The sequence below is a fragment of the Oryzias latipes genome, chromosome 5, assembly GCF_053564925.1.
Source record: "Oryzias latipes strain Hd-rR chromosome 5, Olatipes_Hd-rR_3.1".
Lineage (NCBI taxonomy): Eukaryota > Metazoa > Chordata > Actinopteri > Beloniformes > Adrianichthyidae > Oryzias > Oryzias latipes.
Genome location: NC_136241.1, coordinates 34,898,515 through 34,911,313, shown reverse-complemented (window position 1 = coordinate 34,911,313; position 12,799 = coordinate 34,898,515). Strand labels below are relative to the sequence as shown.

At 42.2% G+C, this 12,799-nt stretch overlaps 1 protein-coding gene across 5 annotated transcripts in view; it reads left to right on the top strand.

The window, feature by feature from the left end:
- The window catches only part of chd5 (chromodomain helicase DNA binding protein 5), a 50,880-nt gene that overhangs the window by 35,719 nt on the left and 2,362 nt on the right, over nucleotides 1-12,799 (top strand). For 2 of the 5 annotated variants that reach the window (XR_013656114.1, XR_013656113.1), the window contains exons 30-40: nucleotides 1,699-1,858; nucleotides 1,935-2,014; nucleotides 3,547-3,700; nucleotides 3,781-3,864; nucleotides 3,976-4,119; nucleotides 4,221-4,329; nucleotides 4,485-4,617; nucleotides 4,701-4,896; nucleotides 5,833-5,996; nucleotides 9,617-9,743; nucleotides 10,780-12,717. Coding sequence is in view for 2 of the 5 variants with exons in the window: in XM_023955310.2 (XP_023811078.1) it covers nucleotides 1,699-1,858; nucleotides 1,935-2,014; nucleotides 3,547-3,700; nucleotides 3,778-3,864; nucleotides 3,976-4,119; nucleotides 4,221-4,329; nucleotides 4,485-4,617; nucleotides 4,701-4,896; nucleotides 5,833-5,996; nucleotides 9,617-9,743; nucleotides 10,780-10,904 (1,479 nt within the window). In the remaining 3 variants the exon portion in view is untranslated. Of the gene's footprint in view, nucleotides 1-1,698; nucleotides 1,859-1,934; nucleotides 2,015-3,546; nucleotides 3,701-3,777; nucleotides 3,865-3,975; nucleotides 4,120-4,220; nucleotides 4,330-4,484; nucleotides 4,618-4,700; nucleotides 4,897-5,832; nucleotides 5,997-9,616; nucleotides 9,744-10,779; nucleotides 12,718-12,799 lie in introns of those variants that run through there. The other 3 variants (XM_023955310.2, XM_023955306.2, XR_002873334.2) reach the window with 2 other exon arrangements.

Sequence of the window (12,799 nt, the reverse complement as noted above, 5' to 3'; positions counted from 1 at the left end):
TCAATTCAAAACAAATACCAGTTGCTGTGAAACGAACTAACAGCTTTTCTGAGAGAGTCTGCAATTCTGAAACACATCCCGTCCATTTAAGTTTCTGTACGTTCTAAGGAACATTTCACACATTCATTCTACATTTAACCAGTAGCCAATGTAAAGAGAAGTAGAGCCACAAGAGATTGTTGTATTGCAGGAGCTTGCTGGCCCCTCCCTCAATGGCTGAGCGGCTGCCAATTCAGAAACAAAACAAAACACTTTTTTCAAAATGGCGGCTTTTCTGTTGGGGTTATCTCCATAGCAACCACTACATTTCTGGGTCGCCGGGGGGTGATGAATAGGACTGCTTCATTTTTAGAAGAATCTGCAAAAGGAAATGTTTTTATTTCCTTGGCAACAGAGGTTTTTGGTTAACCACGCCCACGTTCCTAATGTGTTCCTATTGTGTCGTTCAGCTAGAAACTTAAATCAGAAAAGAAAAAAGAAAAGGAAAAAAAGCAAAAAACAAAACAAACACTTTCAAAATGACCTCACTACCACCAAAGTCTCTCAGTCCAGAAGGTATTTTTGAAACATTTTAACTTTATACATTTTCTTAAAGTGCAGTATGGATTTTGCATTTTTCCGTTCGTCTGATAATAAATTCCACATGTTGGCCCCCTGAACAAAAATACTATTCCTTAATGCAATAGTTCTGACCGCTTTCTTTTGAAACATATCTTTACCTCGAAAATCATAATTATTAACTTTTATTTCGAACAAACTCAGTATTTTGGCAGGTACACATAGTTTTTTAACTTTAAACATAAAAATTCCAGTACTAAGATCAACTAAATCAAAAAATGTAATTGCCCTTAATTTTGGAAATATTTGTTTTGTGGATTGATTGTATGAAGAGTGATTTACAATTCTAATTGCCTTTTTTTGCAGAATAAAAACAGGTTTTGTATTTGACTTGTAACTATGCCCCCAGATTTCTACACAATAGGTTAAATAAGGAATTATGAGGGAACAACATAGAATATACAATATAGCTGTGTTTAAAAAATACTTGACTTTATGTAGGATGGCTAATGATTTGGACAATTTAGAGAGAACATAAGTTATGTGTGGTTTCCATGATAATGTATGATTCAAGATTACTCCCAGAAATTTTATTTCATTTACTCTTTCAAGAACAACATCCTCAATTTTTAACTCAGAGATGTTTTCCAGTTTTCTATATCCAAATATAATGTACTTGGTTTTATTTTTATTTAAAGACAGTTTGTTTGAATCGAATGATCGAGGAGTTAGCAGGTGATAGATTGAAATTCCTGGGAGGAGTTTTCATTTTGATCTGGTACTGAAGGTGAGTTCTTTTTCGAAATGGCGGCCTCTTCCTGAGGTCGAAGGTGACATGGCGAGTCCCGTTTTTCTATTTAGAATGAATCGTTGGTTCAGGTTTGGGGTAATGGTAAAAGCATTCGGCGGGAACAGACACTTTCTTCATTTAAAGGTATGTATACATCTGTCGTCTTTAGACCTGCCGTGTTTCCTCACTAGAGGCGATTGATTGTTCTGCGCAGACTAATAGACTTGTTGTTTTCCAATGAGCTCTGAACCTGAGCGTCAGGTAAAGGTCACGTCTGCCTCGTGTGGTGATGGATGTCCTGTGGAAGCGTAGCTTGGATTCTGTCTCATGGTCAATCTCTCGTGCCGTAGGTGCAGGAGTTTGAACACGTAAACGGTAAGCTGAGTTCTCCTGATCTGATTCCCATCGGAATAGAGCTGAAGAAACTGACGGAGAGCGTGTCTTCTGATCCCAACACTCCGGCGCCCGCCAGCCCCGCCGCCACGCGGCCCGGCACCCCCATCCCTCAAGGTCAGAGGAGTCCGCAGCATCCAGGATTTCTCTGGTTTCAGAGTAAAGCTAAGATGTTTTGCTTTCTGGGCTGCAGAGAAGACGGAGTCTTTGATGGGGGGCTGTGAAGACAAGGAGACGACCGAACAAGATGGAAGAAAAGGGCCGGAGCAGGAAGTGAGTGCTCCTCTTCCTCTCTGTAACGTCCTCCTATCCTTTCTGCCTCAGGAGACGCCTCCAGGATTTGTTGTACAAGTATTGTCTGTCCGTAAAACAAGTAAAAGTACTCGTCGAAAAACGTTGTCCATCATTTAAAAAGTTATTTACCTGTAAAAGGAATGTGTACGTCTCGTTACTACAAAGACGCTTTGTCCGTGTGCGAGGCATCACGCAAACATGCGAGCTCGCGCGTTGATCTACAGTGAAGAAACCAAAGTTGCAATTCTTTTGCTTGTCAAGAAATCAAGCAATCAGCAGCTTTTTACCGTTCCCCAATCACTTGGAACAGCCAATCAGATGGAGGATATCCATGCCAGGAGTAGAAGTACAGAAAAGTAGAAAAAAATGCTAAAAATAGTTTCTGTATTCTACATGAAGGAGACGGGATGAAATGGCAAAAGAGACCCGAAATATGCTAATTGATGTATTTCATTATGACTTTGCATTAAAAAAAAGTCATGATGATCATCAGTTTCAGGAAATATCTTCTGCCATTGTGTCTCGTCTCTTTTGTGAAGAAAGATCTATGTATTTATTTTTGCTGCTTGGATATCTTGCATCTGATTGGCTGGTCCAAGCAGATACTTTGATTGACAGCCGATACATTCGCATTTCTGCCACGGCACTAGTGGTCATCTATCACGGAGACGTCGGCGTCTAATTCAGGCCGTGGAGCGGCGAGCTCCGTTCACGTGGGAGGGGCTACGGATGATATGTACAGAGGAGCCGTGGCTCCAACAATTCCACGTGACACGCTCAGCTTTGGATGAGCTGTGTGACGCTGTGGGACCTCTGGTGGCGGCTGCTGTGCAGCGACCAAGGCAGCCGGCGGTATTCGGGTTTTGGTCATGTGACTCATTGGTTGAATACTATAAAGCCCATCGTTTTCCTGTTTCTCTTTATTCTAGTATCTTCCTCCATGTTTTGCAGATTAACTCCTCCTACAATGTTTCATCTATTTCAACCATTCAACTTTTCAAATGTTCAGCTCTTTCAGCTTTTTCCAGCTGTGACCTTGGTCCTTCAGATCCTTGAACTTTTCCAGATATTCCAGGATTTCTGTCTTCATTGAAATAAATGGGGAATCCTTGCTGCATGAGGTCGCTGGTTCGATACCCGGCTCTGGCATTTTTCACAAAAATACCTATTTTGTTATTGTGCTGTTTTCACTTTATTTATGATCAACTTTGATCATTTCTTTATTTTATATATATATATATATATATATATATATATATATATATATATATATATATATATATATATATATATATATATATATATATATATATATATATATATATATATATAGCATCCAACCCTGCATTTTTCTCCTGGAAGTTCAGCTCCTTCTAGTTCAATTCCAAATCTCTCTTATGATTACAAATTCTTTTTACGGACAGACAATACCTCTGGGACAAATGTAGCTTCATGGGCGTCTGTCACTCTCAGACGTCTTTAAGTTTGGCTCCTCCCCCAACACTAAACAGGTGACAGAACCAGAACCTGTCCCTGATAAGGCGTCTGACGGTGAAGACAAAGCTGTCATAGACGACAAAACCAGCGATGACAGGAGCAGAACCGAGCCCCCCCCCACAAAACCGGAGCCCACGGAAACGCCCCCCGCTCATCCCGCCCCAAAAGGTGAGTCGTGCAGGTAACTCTAAGCTGTTGTGCTTCAGACGGGTAAACGTCATTTTCTGCTTGTTCGTGTTCTCTAGCAGACTCCAAAGAAATCGTGAAACCCTCTGAGAAAAGAGACTCCGCCTCCCCGCCAGACAAAAATGAAGACAAGGAAAACAAGCCAGGTGTGTGACGGCGGTAAATCATGTCACCGTGATCGTTTGTAGAAGCGGCTGCTCGCCGTAACCCTCAGCCACGTTTACCGATGTTCTCCTGGCGGTTCTGTGATGCCGCAGACGAAGCGAAGAGCGACGAGCCGCTGGAGAGTCGCCTAAACGGAGACAGAGACACGCTGGAGGAGACGGAGGACAGCCGCAAGGAGGACAGGAACGGATTCAAGGCCAAGTTCATGTTCAACATCGCTGACGGAGGGTTTACAGGTGGGAGGGATTTGAGTCTGCATAAGCCCCGCCCTGCTGTGCGTTTTTGCCCTTCATGTGTGTAAACACTGTTTGTTTGCATGGTCTGTTTTCGCCGTCAGAGCTCCACACCCTCTGGCAGACCGAGGAGAGAGCAGCCACGTCTTCACCCAAGATGCACGACATCTGGCACCGTCGCCATGACTACTGGCTGCTGGCTGGCATCGTAACGTATCCTTCTGTGTGTGGCAGCAGAGAGTTCAGCATGTTGAAGTGTGACTACTCCTGACAGGAAGGAGGAGAGGAGGAAGCGCTGGTGGGCGGGATCACACAGTAACCGCCGCTCGGGGCTTTGCCGTGTGCTCGTTGTCCTTAGCTGCGATCAGACACGGCTACGCGCGCTGGCAGGACATCCAGAACGACCCTCGCTACGCCATCCTGAACGAACCCTTCAAGTCCGAGATGCACAAAGGGAACTACCTGGAGATGAAGAACAAGTTTCTGGCTCGCCGCTTCAAGGTCACTCTGTCTAACCCCTCTATTCTGATGAAAACATCCGGACTTCAGCACCAATGAGGCGTTTCTCTCCCCCCAATCTGCAGTTGTTGGAGCAGGCTCTGGTGATCGAGGAGCAGTTAAGGAGGGCCGCGTATCTGAACATGACCCAGGACCCCAGCCACCCAGCCATGGCCCTCAACACCCGCTTCACTGAGGTGGAGTGTCTGGCCGAGTCCCACCAACACCTGTCCAAGGAGTCTCTGGCCGGGAACAAGCCCGCCAACGCCGTGCTCCACAAAGGTCAGCGCTGTAAATCACCCTCCACCTTCACACGTCTCCCCCCAGAACCAAGGAGACACGTGTTCACGGGAAAGCTCAGATCAATGCAAATATGGAGCTCTGTTCACGCCAAAACTCCTGAAAGAAACCGTTTTTCTTGATGCTTATTGATGCAGATTTCCATTGAACCGCTTCTGCTCCAAACGTCATTTAGCTTCTGTTTAAAAGCAACAATAGGAAGTGTAGTCAGGCATCAAATGGTTACGATGATTTACCACAAACTCGCTAGAACATTTATGGGGGGGGGGGTGAAAGGTTCAAAAATTTCCAACAGCTTTTTTTTTGTTTTTTATTTCATTTAAAATGTTGCTTTTGTTATTCTTGCAACGCTCAAAGAAGCTTTTATTGATGATTTCTTTGTCAACATTGAGACTTATTGGGGGGGTTTAAAGGCAAAGCTTTTTGCTGGGGGGGGTTGGGGGGGGCAGCTGCCTCCCGTAGCTCCGCCCCTGTAAAAAATGACCTTTGATGCCAACTCTTCACAGAGGATGGAAAAAGCTATAAATGGGTTTCAGTTCTTTGACCTTTGTCTTTTAGATGGTGTGAATTTATGTGCAAATCTTTAAAAGAGGCAGATTTTTCGGGGGGAGAAAAAGTCCTTTCCTGTTGAGACAGAGCAAAGGAAGTGCAGGCAGATGTTTCCAGAGACGTGGCGGCTGGTTTAGGCCGCGGCGTCTGCTCACACGCAGAGGGTCAAAGCGTCCAAACATTCTCAAATGTCCACAATTCGACAACAGGATCTTGTGTTCGTGACTTTTTAGCTGCTTGTAGTTTGAAATGTATATTTTTCCCACGCATGTTTCAAACGTGACGCCTGGTTTCCCGCCGCTGCGTCTGCGGGCTCGGCCCGGCGTTCTCCCCTGACGGGCGGGTGCGTGCGTCCTTGTTCTCCGACAGTGCTGAACCAGTTGGAGGAGCTGCTGAGTGACATGAAGGCCGACGTGACCCGACTGCCCAACATGCTGTCCCGGATCCCGCCCGTGTCGGCGCGCCTGCAGATGTCCGAGAGGAGCATCCTGAGCCGCCTCACAAGCCGGGGCGGCGAACCCCCCCCGCAGCAGGTCAGACCGCCCCTCTTTGTCCCGTAGGTCCAAAAAGTCCAGATGCAAATCCTTAAGACAGGAGAAGCCCCGCCTCCTGCCTTCAGATGGTCACTTTCATTGGTTTGAATGATGCTTTAAATGTTGGATTCAGTTCTGAGGCCAAAGCTGACATCAGCTTTTAAAGACAAATGCTGCTTTATTTCTGCAGTGACCCATAAAGTCGGTGTTTTAGGACGTAACCGAAGGCTTTAAGCTCTTTAATGTTTACTGTAGAAGGTTTTAGTGCACAGCTTTGTTTCCGCCAAAATATGCTCCTATGAAGAGAATGTTATGAAATAATGAGACAAACTGAACTTTACATCTTTGAAATGACTCGTAAAATGTTTGGGAGTGATTCCACCAGAACATTTGCTCATTTTTTAACCAAAAAGTCTTTTAGGGATACGTTTAACTATCAGAAGAAAACATTTTCCATGATTTTTTTTCTCCATTTTGGTCTTTATTTCTCCATTTGGTTACTGTAACTTTCAACACTGTTCCGTAAACTCTCTGAATATTGTCATAAAATGTGTTTTTTTTTTAAATAACAATGTTTTCACATGGATCAGATGTCCCCTGTTATATTAAATCATTAGAAACAGAAAACGGACATTAATTACCATATTTTTCCACGTGGATCTACGCTCATCACTTAAAGTCTATATGATAGTTCTCAAAAGTCAAATTATTATTTTATTTTAAACAAATATTATCTGACAATGTTAGGGATTGAAACAACCATTAAGGGGATTTAAGATGTTATGATTGTGAGAAATTAGATTGAATTAAATGATAATTATTGAAAACAATTGGACAATCTAACATCCAAAGTATTAAAATGTTGTCACAGTTTCACAACCTTTTACTAACACAGAATGGATTTGAATGTAATGGTGATGACGTTTGAGCTCAAACCGCTGCTGCCTCCTGTCCTCACCTTGACCTGTTACCTGCTGACGCTCCTCTTTTAACATATATTAAGGGTTTGTGAAACAATGAATCAATTGTATCCTATGTTATTATTATTTTTTTATAATTATTTGGTATATTCTACATTAAATGTATACAATTTAAGTTATTTTAGTCTATGATTTCACCTATTAATGGGTTTCAGCCTGTAGGCGACGATCTATAAATTAAAATTAATAAAGCAAATCAGGAAAATGAATATAAAAAATACATAAAACCAGAAACTGACCCGCCTCCCTCTGAGGTCCAAAAGACTTCAGTGTCCTCCTGATGGACCGTACCATTATATTCAGTAAAGGGGGGATTATTTATGACAGGACTGAGGTGTTACTCAGGAACAACAACAAAAGGAATTTGATTAATTATGAAAAACGGAGTCTGACAAACCAAATGATTTTCTGCAATAATATAAATATATTGACTTTTGATATTAATTTTCCTAAAGTAAACTTTTTCAATAAGAACCACAAAAGATGGTTTCTAATGCTACAACAAAATGATTTTTCCTCATTAAAACATTTTATATTTTTCCCCAAACAGTATTAAAGGGTGCATTTCAGTGAATTTATAAAGCTGCTTTAACATAAAGTGTGATGCTCGGTTACAAATTGAAAAGCGGTTTCTATAGAATGACCCACAAAAATCCATTAAAAGGAATTTTTTGCTTACAGTAAAAAGCTGAAATGTAAAAAAAAAATTCAAATTGGACCAACAGCTTATTGTAATGTAAATGTTTTTGATTTTAATGCAGTTTTTTCTGTTATATTCCAGTCCCAAAAAGACAAAAGTGCCCATTTTGTTCCACATCTACCCAAAGTGTCTCTTAATCTTTCCTCCTGAGTTCAGACCCATTTTTTTAAGAAAACTGAGGAAACCGTAATCCCGGATCATTTACATCCAGGATGTTGTTATATCTGCGGCTATAGAATCTCAGGTTTCTATGAAATCAATAGCCTGTCTGAGTGAAGAACTGTGTTCAAAGACCCTGGAAGTTCTCGGGTGACGCAGCAGGAACATTGTTCTGTTATTCTCTGCTGATGTGTGAAGAACAAAACCAGAAACCAGGTTAATTGTTCGGTTTTACCACCAAACGTCCTTATTCTACACCCAAAGCATCAAGAAAAAAGAAAAAAAAGGGTGTTTGTTGTTTTATCATTTTACTTCTCCTCACTTCAGTTTGCCTAAAAACAAGAACAGAGCACTAAGATGAAGGAAATCTGTGAAAAGTAGTCAAATCTAAAATCATGCAGCAAGTCGTTTTACTTAACAATGAATCTGATAAGAAGGTTTTATGATCTAGAAACACCGAGTTCCACACAGACATTCAAAAAGGGAAATATAAAATTAGAAACAGCTCAACTGAGCTAGAAGGAGCTGCATTTCCTGAAACAGCAGGGTTGATGCTATAGTGCTAAATGAAAAGGAAACTTAAAGGGTAACGATTGGCAACAAAAAAAACAACTAAATAAAGAAATGATCAAAATTGACCATAAATAAAGTGAAAACAGCCCAATATCAAAATAGACATGTTTGTGAAAAATGCCAGAGCCGGGTATCGAACCAGCGACCTCATGCACCAAGGATTCCCCATTTATTTCAATGAATGCAGAAATCCTGGAATATCTGGAAAAGTTCAAGGATTTGAAGGACCAAAAGTCACTGCAGGAAAAAGATGAAAGAGCTGAACATTTGGATAGTTGAATGCTTGAAATAGATGAAACAGTATAGAAGGAGATAGCAGCAAAACATGGAAGAAGATACTAGAATAAAGAAAAACAGGAAAACAATGAGTAGAAAGCTTTATAATATGCAACCACTGACTGAAATTTTAATGTTTTATAGCCCAAAAATAAGTATTTTTTTCTACTTCTAACCAACTGTTTATTGCAACTGTATTTTTCTTAATTTTAATGTATCCAATTGTTAGTTCATTTTGATTACAGTGACCAAAAACCAGTATAATGAGTGGAAATAACTCATTTTAGAACAAAAGATGAACTCCATCTTAATAAACCCACATAAAATTAATAACTAGCACTTATTCTAAGAACAAAAATCTAAATTCTTTCCAAAATAATGACAAAAAATGCCAGTCTAACTAGCCAAACATTTATTTCACTTTAGAATAAAGCTGAACCAAAAATCACAGTTGAATTGCACTTTTTTAAAGTCTTAAATTGAGGTTTGGAATAAAAACATCATATGACTTATTTTAATAAATATTTTGTTTATTTCTAGATCCTAGCTCTAGATGGGATTAAAACTCTCCTGAGTTTGAGAAAAGCTTGGAGGTGAAGAAGCAAAGAGAAGTTCAAACAACTGAAAAGCTGCTCAAATATCTGTTGGGTCTGAAATCTTTGCAGTTTCCCTGTTATGAAGTAATCACTTCAGTCACATGACCACCTTCTGCTGCAGAGCTTCTGTGTTGCCATGGCAGCCGAGGGGAGGGGGGGCTGTTTTTTGTGTCTTTATTAACACCTCAGATCTGTTAAACGCTACATAGGACATTAATGACCTGCTGCTGCAGCTGAACCCAGAAGGCTGTCCTGTTTTCTCCCCCTCATAAATCAGCCGTGTCGCCTCCCACTGCACAGGAAGGAGGGTGACCCACTTTTCTGTTTTTTTCCCAGACTTTTGGCCAGGGCGGGTTCGCCTGCTCACAGATGTACGGCGGCGGTTTTGCTGCAGGATTCAGAGGACCTGGCGGACAGCCCATGGTTAACTACAGTCAGATGCCCTTAGGACCTTACGTCAGCGGTACACATTAACCTCTATAATGACTCTTATGTAACATGACACAACCGTGAATGGCAGAGACCCGAGTCTCTTCGTGTTTTAAAGTCCCACTCAGTTTGTCTGTTAGTGATGATGATGACGTTTTTAGCCAAAATCCAAAAGCTGGTGTCGTTTTTTGGGACTTACACTAAAACAAAAATGCTATTGTTTCAAGAAAAACTCTCTAATTTTCTGTCTTGCAAGAAAAATAATCGTATCAGGAACGTTTTTTAATAGCAAATGAAGGAGGAAACGTGACTAGAATTTGTTTCTTAAAATAAGAATTCTTTGTAAGACCGTTTTTCTAACCCCACTGGCAGATTTTTTAGCTTATTTGAAGAAAATCTGCCACTAGCGGAAGAAGTTTTGTCTTTTTTCCACGCCACCTGTTTTTTGCAGTGTAGTTTCTGCAGAGCGGCAGGAGTTTATTAGAAATTCATCTCTCAGCCGTGGGCGGGGCTGTGGTTGCGGAGCAAATCCACCTTCCTGTCGCCCGTAACTGAGAGCTTTCTGTTTACATCCCCTCCCACTAGCTTACAGCCCCTCACACCCCCAACCCAACATTAGCGGGGCAACAGAAACGGAGCTTTCTATCCGTACAGTTTACATCCAGATTCCAGCTCAAAAAAAAGATGATCATGGATCCGTTTGTCTGCAGGTGGATGCTTCAGAAAGGGGCGGAGCAGGGAGCTTGTAGCCCCCCCCAGCAAATATTCTACATCATAAATAAGCTGTTTTTCATCAGAATTACAACTATTTCAATACAGTAATACTCAGAAACGACATTTTAATCTAAATTTTCTTTATCTGTGTCCTGCATCATCATTAAAACGCTACAAGAACGCGTTAAAAACAGGATTTTCATCAGAGTGGGTCTTTAATCCGTGTTTTAATCTTCCTTTTAGTTTTAACTTTGGGTGTAAGATGCACTTGTCTGAGCTTGTTTTCAGGCCACGTCAGCAGAATACAAATCTACCTTGGATAGGGCAAGTAATCATCCGGTCTCGTTGTCTTTTAGTGTCAAATGGCACCGCACTACCCACAAGCCATCTGGACAAGAAATCCCTGGACTCCCTGAGAGACGTGGGAACTCCTGACCTGAAATCAGGCAAACCTACCGATGTCATCTGCATTGAGGACTAGACGAAATCCCAGGGATGGAGTCTGCGTGGACCCGATCTGCTCCGCCCCCGGGCTCCTCCTCCTTTTTCCCAGCCTTTTTGGATTCATGTACCTATCTTAAAGATTGCACTTTTTATCTTTTAAAGAACTTGCAGACCTAATTCAGAGGGTTTTGGCTCTGTTTACCTGTGATGAGGAATGGCGGGAGAGGCCGTTCCTCTGGAAGAGGACAAGCAAATCCCGTTTGATTCATTTAATCCTGGAATGTGAGTTTTATCTGCGCGAGCTGCGCTTGTTGTTTTTTTGTTTTTTTTCCGTTCGCCATCTTACTTTTACCCGCTCGCTAACGCACTGTGACACTGTGACCGTGTGCCGCTCTGGGACTTGATGCCTGCGGAGAAGAGGAAGCTGCTTTCTGAAGCTGATGTCTTTTAAGCGACTTTCCATGAATTTGTGTTCCTCTCCTCCTAGAAGGCAGCAGAAGGAATCTTGATTTAGTCATGGATGCAGCCGCAGACATGATCCACTGCCACCTGCTGTTTTACCTGGATAAAGTCATCTCTGCTCCGCCCACAGCGCCTGTCCTAATGTATATACTCAGAGACTGCAGTGTATTTTACCTCATAAGGGACTAACGAGGCTGAACATGTACAGGATGAAGTCAAAGAGCTGCCTTGGAGCTGCAGATGGAAATGGAGCTTGAACTTTGGGAGAGCCCGGAAGGATTTGGGTGCATTTTAAACCAGACTTTAGTATTTCTGTGTACGGTACAATATTTGTGATTTTATTTTCTTCTTCATATGAATGTTAGCTACAGCTGTACAGCTTAAACTTGGTGCCATGGCCACATTTAGAGCTTCAGACCCACTGAAAGTCTTGAACGGAGGGTTGTGTTTGTTTTCTTCACACGTCCCAGGGATTTCCCCCCTTCTTTTTTCAAATTGAAAGCAACGATGGACGGCTTTTGTTTTGGCTCCTCATAGAGTCCGATCAAATCAGGTGTGTTACGATTTTGGTGCCATGGAGGAAGAAGAATCTCCACGGAGACTTTCCTCTGACTGAATGGCCTCTGCATGTCGCCTCCTAAACCACAGTGCATCACAACATTATTCTCATCTCTGCTTAGTCCTGTTTGGTTCTCATTGGCTGTTTTGCGGTGTATGAAAATATGTTATAACTTTAACTGGATCAATCTTCTGTCCAAAAAAGAAATTCTGTCACTGCTGAGCCGTTAACCTTCATTCCCTATAATACAGGTTAAAAATAATTTGTTTCTGTTGACCTCCGTGTCAAACAACATTTAAGCTGTTGGATGTGGTCCTGCTAAAGAAGTCACCGCGGCGTGGGGATATGCTGCTATGAAAACCCTGGAAATATGTGATAGTGCCTTCACAAATCTGCACACATCCCATAAATATCTGTCAATAGTGCTGCTCTGGAGGCGACATGAATCTGAGGCAAAAAAAACAACAACAACTTTCAAATCTCACCCCGGTGATTGTCGAGCCTTTTTGACCCCATGTTGCAGGAATTCTGGGAAAGGCCGTCAGTGTTCAAATCAATCAAACTTTATTTATATAGCACTTTTTCAGTGAAAGCATAACACAAAGTGCTTAACATTAAAACAAAAAAATAATATAAAAACAAGCTCGAAAATTAAAAGAGCCCCATGCCCGTACCTACACACAACCCCCCACCCCTTTCACACCTCCCACCCCCTAACTGACGGGGAAAGACGATGAGAAAATAGGCTGAGCACTGGAACCTCCCTCTCTGTGAATAGCTGCATAGACAGCCAAATGCAGCACCACAGACGGGGCCAGCCCCACCACAGGCGGGGCCAGCCCCACCACAGACGGGGCCAGCCCCACCACAGGCGGGGGCCAGCCCCCCCACAGACGGGGCCAGCCCCACCA